The 13,851-nt window shown below is 42.0% G+C and overlaps 1 protein-coding gene across 3 annotated transcripts in view; it reads right to left on the bottom strand.

Annotated features, from left to right (window-relative positions):
• Nucleotides 1-2,610: 2,610 nt before the first annotated feature.
• LOC129707401 (pleckstrin homology domain-containing family G member 4B-like) overlaps nucleotides 2,611-13,851 on the bottom strand; it is a 121,459-nt gene continuing 110,218 nt past the window's right edge. The window contains exons 20-24 of one of the 3 annotated variants that reach the window (XM_055652406.1): nucleotides 11,705-11,929; nucleotides 9,362-9,579; nucleotides 7,709-7,759; nucleotides 5,786-5,850; nucleotides 2,611-4,539 (exon numbers count right to left, since the gene is read on the bottom strand). In XM_055652406.1, coding sequence (XP_055508381.1) covers nucleotides 5,806-5,850; nucleotides 7,709-7,759; nucleotides 9,362-9,579; nucleotides 11,705-11,929 — 539 coding nt within the window. In that variant the 3' untranslated portion in view covers nucleotides 2,611-4,539; nucleotides 5,786-5,805. Of the gene's footprint in view, nucleotides 4,540-5,785; nucleotides 5,851-7,708; nucleotides 7,760-9,361; nucleotides 9,580-11,704; nucleotides 11,930-12,721; nucleotides 13,617-13,851 lie in introns of those variants that run through there. The other 2 variants (XM_055652407.1, XM_055652408.1) reach the window with 2 other exon arrangements.

The following is a 13,851-nucleotide window of genomic DNA, read 5'->3' as shown; positions in this document are numbered from 1 at the left end:
TTTCTCCAAGCCCCACTCTCTTTTTGTAATCCGGATTTTAAAACCTGGTGATATCTCCACTTTCCATAAGACAGTGGGGGTGGGACTGCTAATCGAGGGCGGCGATTGAACGAGAGAGACATCGGTCAGCGTGCAATGGGGGCGGGACATGGTGATTCAGCATGATCATTGGAGGAGGGAGGAGTGGGGGGGATGGGGACTGAGGTTAGAGCGCGGTGATTGGTGGAGGGAGACTTGCCAAAACACTCTCGGCACAGACCTGCGCCTCATCCGCAGGCAGGATCGATCCCGGCCGGGTCTCCGGCGCTGTCCCGTCCCCACCCGAGTGCCCCCCCCCCCCACGGGTGGCCAGAGAGGACGGGAGTCAGACACGAGCTGTACCCCCAGGCCCACAGCCAGCACAGAGAAGTATCGCTAAACCCAGCTCAACTCTGCCTGTCCCGCCAGGTTAACCTGCCTCAGCTTGCAGGAAATATGGCCAGCGCGGAGAAGCAGCGCTGGTGTCCCGTCAGTCCAGTCAGGGCTTGTAGGTTAACCCGGTGAGACAGGCAGAGTTGAGCTGCATTTAGCGCTGGATTGAGCCTCCGAAGCCGCGCGCGTGCGTGTGTGTGTGTGTGTGTGTGTGTGTCTGTGTGTGTGTGTGCGCACATGCGCGCGGGGCCGGCAAAAAATTGTGTCCCCCTGTCCCCTCCAAATTTTGATAGCGATTTCCGTGCCTGCTCATAGCTCCAGAGGTTCCGGTTCGATCCTGACTTCTGGCGTTGTCCGTGTGGAGTTGCACATTCATACATTCTTGCTTTGGCCACGTGTTTCTTCTGGGTGTCCCAGTTTCCAAATCCCAAAGATATGTGGGTTTGTAGGTTAATTGGCTTCAGTAAATTTCCCCTAGAATGTTAGGGATTGGATGAGAAAGTGGGATAACATAGAACTAGTGTGAACAGGTGATTGATGGCCAGTGTAGACTCAATAGGAAGAAGGGCATGCCCTTGTGCTTTATCTCGAAACTAAACTAAACTATCTTTGACTCTGTTATCCATAGTCACTGGGTAGCACCATCAGCGATGGCAGTCTCGCCAACAGTCTGTCTGTCTTTTCGTCTTTTTTGTTATTTTTAGTGTGGTTTAAAAGTATGTGTTAACGTTCCTGGTTTGTTTTATGTGGGGGTGGGGGGGAAACATTTTTCAATCTCTTACCTTGCCGGAGATGCGATTGCTTTCCAGATCGTATGTCCGGTTGCTCTGCGGCCTAACATCATGGAGCTGGCGGCTTGCTCGAGACTGACTTGGAGGCCAACCGCGGGGCCATGGACTTACCATCGATCAAGGCTCCAACCGCGGCCTGCAGATTTTAACATCGAGGAGCTCGCAGTCTTGGGTAGAGACTGATATCGGGAAGCTCCAAGCCACACGAGGTTCGACTAGCCCCGACCCAGGGTCAGAACGCCCGGCGCGGGTGAGCTGAGATCTCCCCGATGCGGGAGCTTAATGCGGCAGCCCCGATGTGAAGGGCTCGACCGCCAGCTGCGGGAGCCAAGATCGCCTTGACAACGGAAGGTTCAAGTGCCCCGACCGTGGGAGAATAAAGAAGGGAAGAAGCTGGCATCGTGTGTATAAAAACAACAGCTGAGCAGCAAGGATGAACTACAGGAAGAAGAAGCCAGAGATCGCCACGTCCTGAAAACCAGGACTGAGTTGCCAGTCCTGGACTTTCTTACCACTATAAATAAAATATATATGTGAGTTCACCCTGCTACATGTGTCAGTGTGGTCACTGCTGAACCCAATGTTCCCTGAACCCTGACGCCACACAACCCACATGACTTTATGCTGGGGGAGGAAACTCACGCAGACATAGAGAGAATGTGTAATTTGCTCACAGCCTGCACCAGAGATCTAGATTAAACCCAGGTCACAGGAGGTGGGAGCCACGGGTTCTACTAGGCATACCACAGTGCTGCTCTGGGAACTGTGTAACCAGGAATATTGGGGGGGGGGGGACTATTCTTGCCCCTCTTTAGGCCCTCATTCAGCTGCCTGCTGAGCACTTCAATTCTCAAAGCAAAATTGATGGCATATTACTTCCAAAGCACGTTAGGCCATTACCACAGTGTTTAAGAGGGAACTGCAGATGCTGGAGAATCGAAGGTTACACAAAAAAGCTGGAGAAACTCAGCGGGTGCAGCAGCATCTATGGAGCGAAGGAAATAGGCAATGTTTCGGGGCCGAAACCCTGAAGGGTTTCGGCCCCGAAACGTTGCCTATTTCCTTCGCTCCATAGATGCTGCTGCACCCCGCTGAGTTTCTCCAGCTTTTTTGTGTAACAGGCCATTACCACACGTCTGCCAAGCAGCACCTGCACCACAAACAACATTTTTACATATTTACGTATTCCCGAGGCACCTGCCTCAACACAGTAATTTAGTAAACTCAATTTAATTCAAATGTATTTTCATCAAATGTGTTGAAGAAAGCAGACAGCTCTGGGACCATTTGATGTTCCAGTTCCATTAATCTCAATGAATACTTATAATGTTTGCTGTCTTCTAGTTTGCAACCAAACGATTTATTTTAGAAGGGAAGCACAAATGGGACACAGCTTCTGATATCAAATGGTTCAAATCAAACCTTTAATACATCTTCCGTTGCGTAGCAACAATGTTACAGTATGGAGAGAATGGAAATTACTCAGTAACTCCCGAAAATTCAGCAGTTATTAACATATTGATTCTAATTTACCCAAGAAGCGCACGTGGAACAACTAAAGGGGGTATTTTCTTCTACATGTTAACTGCAGCGCACGGCTGTCGAGTATAAAATCATTCTTTTTGCACCACCTTTGTGGTAAAAGTCAGAGAACAAAGAAAAAAAATGCTACAAGAAATATGTCAATGTCTTCAATATTTTACAGCATTTTAATTCCTACACCTCCTGGGCACAGCGACCTTTGTGGAGGCGTGAGATGCCGAAACAAGAGTAATAGAGGAGTTATGGCACAGGGTTTGCATTAATATATATTGGGAACTGCTTCTAGCTGCAGGTGTAATCGAGCACCTGGTTGCCAGAATGGTTATTCTCTCAGCACCATAGATCTCCGACAGGTGATTTACTAAGCCCATCAATGTAGGAGCTGGAAAATGCAGGAACCACACAATGAAGATCTGGAACTAATAATTTTAAAACTTTTTTCACTTCTAATATCCTTGCCTTATGTTGGGGCATGGACTATCATGCAAATGTACAACTCATAAAGACCCTAATGTGGCTCTTTTGTCAGCAATTTAATGCACTGCAAGGATTGCTACAGTGCGCCCCACACTCAGCAAATTTATACCCCCATCAATTATGTCCAATTTGAATTCCTGTTGATATTAGAGAGGTTGTGGGGGGGGGGGGGGGGGGGGGGGGGGGGGGGGGGGGGGGGGGGGGGGGCAGTTCAACTCCAAGAGATTGCTTTGAACATATATCCATCAGAATTTAACTGTAACATTTTAGCTAACTCCAAAGATTCCCAGGCAATTAATTGAATTGTGTTGTATAGTTTTAAACAGTTTGCAAAATTAAGTCTATTTTCAGTGATGTTAAAATGTGAGTTGACCGACCAATACTCTTGGGCTGAATGTGTAGTGCCTATTCATTGACAATTATTGAACAATGTCTTGCCTGGTCTGTGAGTCCTTGGAGGCAATGGAATAACTTTAGATCCATTACTTCTGTGTTAATTGATTTAGGCATTCACACGAATGGGAGATAAATTAGATAGTATTTAATATAAAGCTAATGTTATCTGAGAATTATATGAACACATATTAAAGTCGGGTCAAAAAATGATTAGCATCAAGAAAAGCAATGGCTTTTTTAATATTGTAAAAATATAAAAGTATTATAACTGACTTTTCTCCACATTTCATAACCGTGTTGTAATTAAAAGCTAAAAGGTGCAAAAGAGGGCAACAATACAATATACAATGTTATATCAATTGGCCTTTATGATACATATTAAAATATATTTATGAATTAATAATTAGATGAAAAGATTATATTTATATTGCCCTTCCCCTTTAGACCTCTTTGTGCTGTTTTTTTAAAATCAAATTTTCTTAGTTGATATTCCATCCTGCAGTAAATGGATTTTTCTTGCTCTTTTTTAGCTTGCCATTCCAAACCTTACAGGGTTAGGGATCAAAAATATAGCTGGATGTTACTGGTCCGTGCATCCTGGAAGAAATGTAAAACGAAGTACGTCCTATCTCCATTACAGTGACCTTAAAATGTACTGCGTCCATGGGTTATGTCACGACCAACTGCCTGACTCATGTGGTCAGTTCTGAGAATAATGAGGTTATTTTTTGTAGAATGCTGCTATGTTCCAGCATCTGTTTCACTGAAAATGAAAGCCACAGTCTGTCAGGGGAAATCCCAGAAGGTAAGCAATCTCTCACAAATCTGTTCATTCACTGCAACTCTTAACTGGAATTAAATCTTAGAGCTCAGCAGCAGTTGGGATTCCAATCTTCCGCCAGGAATTCATCGATTTGTAGACCTGGTAAATCACAGAATTAAAATTGCATGTTACAGCTTTCTTTCATGAATCCTACTCTGTGATGCAGAATTCACCACAAACCTCCCGGTTAAAGGAATGGAGTATTCTAACATAATGTGGTGCACGAGGTAAATGTGGAGCTTAAATTACCAAATCTTGTTATCAGGCAGAGTGTCTGAGGACAGTGCGAGTCAAAGAATTAGTGGTACAGAGAAATGTGAGGTGTTGCATTTTGTGAAGTCGAACATTGGCAGGATTTACACAGTGAATGGTAGGGCTCTGGGGAATGTTGTAGAGTTGAGGGATCTAGGAGTGCAGGTGCATGGTTCTTTGAAGGTAGAATCACAGGTAGATAGGATGGTTAATGTTTGGCACATTGGCCTTCATCAGTCAGAATATTGAGTATAGAAGTTGAGAGGTCATGTTGCAGTTGTATAAGACATTGGTGAGCCGTATTTATGCTATTGTGTTCAGTTCTGGGCACCATGTTAGAGAAAATATGTTGTCAAAATGGAAAGGGTACAGAGAAGATTTACAAGGGTGCTGCCAGGACTAGAGGGTCTGAGCAATAGGGAGTAGGCTGGGGCTCTAATCCTTGGAGCACAGGAGCATGAGGGGTGATCTTATTAAGGTGTATAAAATCATAAGAGAATCTGCCACTACCACCATTTATAGTAGTGCATACCAGACCATGTCACTGAGTAAATCCACACCTTTGTAATGAATGCATGCACTGCACCACATAACTGTGCCTGAGAACTATTCGTCACCAACGACTGGTTAGTTCAGTTTGGTTCTGAGCAATGTTAGATTGCTTCCAGGAGCTCCATGTATATGGTGCACCTGGGCGTAGAGGGTCCCAGACATCCAATGATGTTCGTGCATAGTGTTTAGATGCCACTCCCACAAAACCCAGCTGTGAAAGCACATCTTGGGAGTGGACAAGCTTATTAATGCAGAATATAGCTTTACAATGAATATGAGGCCGGCCTCATTACTATTTAGTGTACTTGTTAGATCAAGTCCAATACTAAATAGGCTGGCTTGGACTCACCCTTTAATTCCTTTGCAAGCCCTTATTGATGACCCCAATCCTCTACCCCTTAAGATTGCAACTGCAAATGCCCACTCCATGGCCAAATGCTACAACTTGGTACTTGCCAAATCAACCTCTGCCTCCCAGGAGTAGAGTGAAAGTCAAAGTGCTTCTGTGACATTGAATCTGATGGCAGATGGAAGTACTTACCGAAGTGGTGTTTCACACCATCAGACAGGTGTCGAACGTTTCCCAGGCACTTCAGGTGATTTCTCCTGCATCAAATCATTAAATTGTAAGTACAATGAAAATAAATAGCAGTAAACATGAGAGATGTATCGACCCATTTATATACATAATTACATACTCAATAGATATAATCCATATGTGTTGAACTGAAACTGAAGCAACTGGTGGTGGTATCGAAAGACAAGGAAAGTACTGTGATCATTTCTCAATTTTGTTTAAGACTCAGACATTATCGTGTGCCAAGCCATCAAATCATTCAAGGCTGAGGATGTCTACAATCATTTCCTCTACTGGTTTCCCTAGAATGAAGTATTTTACACAAGACTATCTTAGGATTTATTTTCTGCTAAGCCTCACACTTCTCAAGGGTAAGAATGATAAGAAAATATATTCCACGAAAAAAAAACTATTGTGTAATTTTTGTGTTTTATCAGGGCTTGTTAATACTATGTGGTGCCATTCTATTTGAATAACTTTAAGCAAAGAAAGGCACATATTTAATTTTGATCAGTAAGACAAACGTATTTTAACATTTCCACATTAAAATAAATATATGACACTGAATATAATTTCCATGTTTTGGACAGTTCACCACGTTATTGAATTACAATTATCTATATGCCAGAGCTTGAATCACATAATCGTATTTAAATGAATAGTGTGAAGCTTAAGATATTTAGGGGAGTCCCATCCAGGTCATGTTCACTGTTTGCTGCACTCAGGACAACCAGCAGTGAGAAACATTGTAATCTTAGTATGATGTGTGGAACGATAGTTGTGGGATGTGCCTCACTGTCTGACATCCACTCCAAGTGCATCTTCACCATTTAGATGTCATCTGATTGATTCTGCTATTGGAAATGGTCTGGTTCAGTGGATCAATATTCCACTCTGAGGACTGAGCACACATGACAATGCCAGGTCGCAAATAATCCAACAGGTTTACTGACTACAGGTAGACTGAAGAAGGTCCATCTGTCTCCTCAGATCCTGGTGAACTTCTACCGCTGCACCATCGAGAGCATCCTTACCAACTGCATCACAGTATGGTATGGCAACTGCTCTGTCTCCGACCGGAAGGCATTGCAGAGGGTGGTGAAAATTGCCCAACGCATCACCGGTTCCTCGCTCCCCCCTCCATTGAGTCTGTCCAAAGCAAGCGCTGTCTGCGGAGGGCGCTCAGCATTGCCAAGGACTGCTCTCACCCCAACCATGGACTGTTTACCCTCCTACCATCCGGGAGGTGCTACAGGTCTCTCCGTTGCCGAACCAGCAGGTCGAGGAACAGCTTCTTTCCGGCGGCTGTCACTCTACTCAACAACGTACCTCGGTGACTGCCAATCACCACCCCCCCCCCCCCCCCCCCCCCCCCCCCCCCCCACTTATTATTATTATTTATTCAAATCGTTTGCTATGTCGCTCTTCAATGGAGATGCTAAATGCATTTCGTTGTCTCTGTACTGTACACTGACAATGACAATTAAAATTGAATCTGAATCTGAATCCGGACCTCGATTTACAAATGATCACTGCATGGCCATTAACCCTTTGGGGCACATGCCTTCTATTTACAGAGTTGATTTACACAACACAAGTAGCACACCACTCTCTATGCATGGCATTACCCCATACCACATATCCTTAATGCATTTTGCCTAGTCTTTTTCCATTTACAAAACAATTACTATCCAGCAACACATCCCATTTGTAAATTAAGGAAAGGTTATATACCCCTAAAATGAAGTAATGCTCTCATCCTCACAGATCCTGCATTTCACCAAATACAAAAAAAATAATATGAGAGCACTTATCTGCTAATTATAGGCCAATACTTTGTATCCATCGTGGATCTATCGGTAACAGACAGAATCTAGTTCAACTTACATTAAATTGGTTTGAGGGTCTTGGAAATATCATCTCTCTCATCTCCCATGCCTTACAAAAAATATTTACAGAGTGGTATTAGAGTAAAAAATAAAAAATACTAAAAGGATCCAAAGACATTAATATAATATAAAATAGTAGGAATTTTCATCCATTACAAAAGCACTTTTTAAATCAAAACTAACCAGATGTGTCGGTAATAAAAGAACAATAAACTGAAGGTGTGGGAAATTTGAAATAAGAACAAAATGCGAGAGAAAAAAACAATAAATCTGACAACATCTGGGGAGAAAGAAGCAGATTTAACATTGCAGGATGATAATTTTTCATGAGAACCTGTACTGAAGACTGCTCACTATGTCAGGATGCTGCCTACTTAATGGTTTTAAAAAACTAATAACTAAAAAAGAACTCCTCACATGATGAGATCATTATATATCCATTATATAACCATTGTTTTGGTTCATATTTCAAATGTGTCTATAAGCTATTTACACATGTTTCTTTTTTTTTGATAATGCATTGACAATGTGGAGTTTGATATTCTTGGTCTAAGAGCCCATCCCTATAGGGTGTTTTGTGATTTTTGATGGAATAGCAATTGGATGGCAACACTAGTTCCAGGCTGATAGGACAAATAATCCAATTTCTCATCTTTGTTAAATGGTAATATCTATTGGAATATTCATGATGTTAAAATTACCAGGTATATGGACAGGAAAGGATTAGAGGGATATCGGCCAAACACAGGCACGTGGAAGTGGTGTAGATGGGGCATCTTGGTCAGCATGGGCATGTTGGGCCAAAGGGCCTGTTTCTGTGCTGTATTGTGTATGACTATATGACTGCATGGTGAAGGCAATTTCTACAACGTGGAGATGTGCGGCCTTTGCTGGAGTCCGGCTCGGAGCTTCAAACCGCTGGTCCCATTGTGGAGCCTGGGATCTTTTGCCGAGGATTGCCAATGCTGGAGCTCTGACCATGGGGCCTGTGGACTTTAACTCCATGAAGCAGTGGTCTCCGGTAAGAAATGGCTGACTTGGGAGCTCCATGCCACGGAGTGGTCCAATCCGTCCCGATGCCGGAGTTTCGATCATTCGGACAAGAGGGCTTGAACAGCAGACCGTCGGTAACGGCTGGAGGGTTCAAGGAGGCGACCAGGAGTGAACAAAGGAGGAAGATGTCTGAACTTTATTGCCTCCCATCACAGTGAGGAATGTTGATTCCACCGTGGTAGATGTTTATGTTAAATTTTATTTTATGTGCTGTGTGTATTTTTGCTTTTTTACTTAGTATGGAAACTCATATTTCACTGTACCTTATTTGGTACATGTGACAATCTTGAATCTCCATTTAGCTATGAGCTCACAGTGATTGAGTTACTCACTTTCAATATAAATAATGACTGACATTTGTATCAGGGTACTAACTGAAACTAGGATCAACTTTATTTGATAAGTTGCAGAGAACAGGCTGTGGAAAGATATGTTGGCAAAGATGGTGCAAGGTATACCAGTGAAAAGGAGCAATTCGTTGAGATCCAGGCGAACAGCTGAAGCCCATGAATAATACCAATCACCAGTGTTTATAAATCCAGTGAATGGGAAAGGGGAAAAGATAGCATAGAAAACACATCTGCATCAGGACACATACCTTTTTGATCAAATTTCCAAATGGTAGTTCACCCTTGGGCAATAATGGAGGTGCGTAGAGTGAGCATTGTTCCGAACTGGGCTTGCGTGCTATAGGGCAGGTCGACAACACTTCCTCTGTTTCTCCTCCAGTCAGGGAAAGGCTACTGTGTTCGGAACTGCTGAAGCCACTGACACTCTCTGTCGAGTTACACTGGGAGGATGTTTCTAAACTCTCAACTGTGGATGAAGCAAACAACTTTTTATCAACTCAGTCCTTCATTACTGCATGTGGAACACCCAGTACAATTTCCAAATATAGCAAGTCCTTCCCTGTATTTTAGCAAGGATATTAAAAAGGCAAAAAAGACAGTGAAAAATGTTCCTCGCGTGTTTCCTTCTATTAATCTGTCATTCCATCTAGTTTAGCATTCACGGAGATTTATGGGAATAGGAATCGATCATTACATTGCAAATTTCTCATTCGTCTGGTGTAGCCTTGAAGTAAGAGTAGTGGAAAGCTTACAAAAACATTGCAACTAATTCTAACATCATTTTTTTCAAAAGCTCTTCCAACATGGTTAAAACAAATGACTGATGGAACACACCTCTGGATATTCACCTCTATATAAGTAGATGCAATAAACCACAAATCATTTCCACTACATAAAAATGTTCAGCCATTGAATGATCGGAAGTATTCATAATGGGTCATTGTGGTGCCTTGGCACTGGGTGGGACCATGGACTGAACTGTACCAGACAGACTGTACCAGACTTCTGAATCAAAGATAGACACAAAATCCTGGAGTAAGTCAGCAGATCAGACAGCATCTCTGGCGAAAAGGGGTCCGACATTTTGGGTCAAGACCCAATATGTGACATTTCGGGTCGAGACCCTTCTTCTGAAGAAGGGTCTCGACCGGTAACGTCACTTATTCCTTTTCTCCAGAGATGCTGTCTGACCCACTGAGTTACTCCAGCTTTTTGTGTCTATCTTCAGTTTAAACCAGCATCTGCAGTTCCTTCCTACACATTGTGATTGAATCACCTGCTCTTGGAGAGGATACATTTTAACGTGGATTATTTATCACACCTAGGTCATGGCTGTTGCTTAACCTGTTCTTTAGATTTAGTTATCTGCAAGAGGCAATCACCAATACGAATAAATACTCCAACATGAGGAAAGAAAGGTTCCTAAATGTGAATGATTTTGTCATCCTTTGGCTTGGCATTTCTATTTCTATTTGAGTTGGATTTATATCAGTCAGTGACTAAACCAATCAACGTGCCATCAACAAAAAGGGTTGAATTAGGAAGGCTTTTCTCTTTCAGCTACACCAACAACTGACCAACCAGTAGGTAAATGTCCACATACTGGACCATCCTGGCCTGCACAGGGAAATCAGCAGTGCTGACATTTAATAGCTTTTAATACTTTTATTTATTTCATTATTAGAAAAAGTATTTCTCTTTCTTTAATATTCCAGCAAAAGGAAAATTATTGCAACATAAGAAAGTTATACTTCCAGTAAACCTCACTTTTCACTTCCTGTTAATTCTGGCAAACTAACCACATTGCATTTTGAATGTTGGTTGTGTCAGTCCATGGACAGCATATCATTCACTGTGTTATCCAATGCAGGCAACTCAGTTGTGCAACTAATGCAGCTGCTGCCTCATAACTTCAATGAACTTTAGTTCCATGCTGACCTCTGAAGCTGCCCACAATTTCCCCAGTTTCCACACACAGCCCAAAGCTGTGTTGGTTGCTCGGTTAATTAATCACTAAAAAATGCTCCTAGTGTGCAGCCGAATGGTTAACTCTGGGAATTAGGGGTGAATTGAATAGAATTAGTGTACGAAGCCAGTTAAAGCTGGAGTAACTCAGCGGGTAAGGCAGCATCTCTGGAGAAAAGGAATAGGTGCCGTTTTGGGTCGAGACTCTTCTTCAGACCGAGAGTCAGGGGAAAGGGAAATGAGAGATATAGACGGTGATGTAGAGAGATATAGAACAAATGAATGAAATATATGCAAAAAAGTAATAAAGATAAAGGAAACAGGCCATTGTTAGCTCTTTGTTAGGTGAGAACGAGTACAGACAATGAGACTCAACAAGACAACTTTGAAACTGGTTCGACTTAAATTGAAGAAGGATGGAGAGAGAGGGAATGCAGGGGTTACATAGTATTACTGTGGGATTGGTGTAAATGACTACTTGATGATCAGCATGGAAAATGAACTGAAATATCTATTTCCATGCTGTTTAACCGCACAGTTCCATTCTTCCTCTGAAGAATGCATCAGTGGCAATGAATGATTCAATTTACTTATTACATACAGGTAGTTGCGATTTGGTCACTCACTCATAAAAGGTCTCCCACTTGAAACATTCTCCAGGTCATCTTCCTCAATGCATGTCCGCGTGTTATATAAGCAGTTGGTGCCAGTATTGCTTCTTAAAGTTGACGGTGAAGAGGAGTAACTGTGCACATTCAGGGAACCAATGCCAGAAGATGATGAAGAAGAATGGCTTCCTGAGGAAGAAGCACTGCCATTGGATCCGATGGAATTTGGTCTCTTGGTCTGCTCTGTAACATACATAACTAACCTTGTTGGAATGTTGAGAGTAAAGACACATTTTGATCAGCATCAGCAGACAGGTGATCTACCTTTTAGGAAATTTTCCAGAAATTCTGGAAATGTTACGAATGTTCCAATCAGTGTATGAGTTAGAAACATAGAAACATAGAAAATAGGTGGAGGAGTAGGCCATTCGGCCCTTCGAGCCTGCACCGCCATTCAATATGATCATGGCAGATCATCCAACTCAGTATCCTGTACCTGCCTTCGCCCCATACCACCTGATCCCTTTAGCCACAAGGGCCACATCTAACTCCCTCTTAAATATAGCCAATGAACTGGCCTCAACTACCTTCTGTGGCAGAGAATTCCAGAGATTCACCACAGAGTTAATTCAGCTTTGATTCCATTCTGAGAAAAATCATGCAGTTTGACCAAATAAAGTTTTGATATCATATGTTTTGGTTGTAAAAAATATGACCTGCTGTTGCTCTGCCATTATATGTGATTTGATCACAAATTTAATTTTGATATGTAGTCAATCAAAATTGTCTACCAAGAACAGGCTCAGTGGAAAGTCTGAGGGTGTGAATATTGGTGTCAAGGAGAAATGCCTGAAGGCTGTGTAATATTCAGAGAATATTACTCCTTGATTTTTGCCCCAGTAACAACAGAACCATACTTGGAGAAATGGTACGAAATAGTACATTTTTGACTTTGGCAGGTTTGGAACCACTGTAAGGTGAAACATCATATGTCTTATGTGCCCTTTGTAGCAGCACTCTAGAATTAGACTTCCAATATCATTTAGCAGGCACATGGGATATTGCTAAAGGCTTGAATTAATTATTTTAAATGTGAAGGTGGCTGGATGAAAGTATATATCATAAATGATGTAAATATAATGTGAATGCAACTTTTTCATTCTTTCACAAGATTTCTGGTTCACAAGCTGTTCCTCTGTGTTGCAAGCATAGAAGAAATGAAGAATCGATTGGTCATCATAACAATTTTCACTTACAACAAACAGGTGCATTGATGACTTGAATTTATGTAGCGCATAAGATATTTAATCAAAGAACAACGTAGCTACAATGTCAATATAATCCAAAATTTCACACCACTGTAATGCTGTAGTCCTTCCAGTATGGATGAAATTGGTGTCTTTATATAACAGGAAGTTGCATACTTTTTAAAAAGAATAAACAGCAAATAATAAAATACTTTTCTATTATGTGCCTCAAGATTGTAAACTCATGTCAAGGTTAACTGTGACAATGGTTGAATCTAGCTAATACTCCTGTTGTTTAATACCTTGGTTCCAATCAATGAGGAATAGGACATGTCAACCTCTAACATTTAGTTCTTGTGGCCTTGAAGATGATTCTGAGATGATTGTCAATTAACGTTTTACTGAAGTCATTCGTTTGGATTTTTAATAGTTATGATTATCAAAAATCTGCTCGTAATCAATGGAAGAAAAGTCTTTAAGCTCAGCCTCCAAGACATAGGATGCTTTTTCTGATACACTGCAGAATCCGGTCCCTCACTAAGTTAGCCTTCGAGTTAAACTCATACCTTTCCCTTTTGTGATGCAGTGAACCGACCTGTCACTGATGGCTGCTTCGCTAGGTTTGATGTCCATAAATGGCTTATTGCCAATGCCCATAAACACCCTCTCCTGCTTCTGGTGTTCTAAAGAAGGAATTTCAACATTGATAGGGACTGTTTTGCAATTAGGTAACACAAATTGTTTAAACAAAACTGGAAAACAATTTCCAAACTCGTGGGTGATGTTAAGTTACTTCTAACTAGCAAAACAATTCATGCCAGTTAGTGGACACCCTAGGAGTTAAACAAGACACCAAGTTCCTGCACACTGCAATATCCAACCAGAAGCTTCAGTGCAGACATTTGGACAGTGATTTCT

The sequence above is a fragment of the Leucoraja erinacea genome, chromosome 21 (genome assembly GCF_028641065.1).
Source record: "Leucoraja erinacea ecotype New England chromosome 21, Leri_hhj_1, whole genome shotgun sequence".
NCBI lineage: Eukaryota > Metazoa > Chordata > Chondrichthyes > Rajiformes > Rajidae > Leucoraja > Leucoraja erinaceus.
This window is presented reverse-complemented; position numbering and strand designations above follow the sequence as displayed.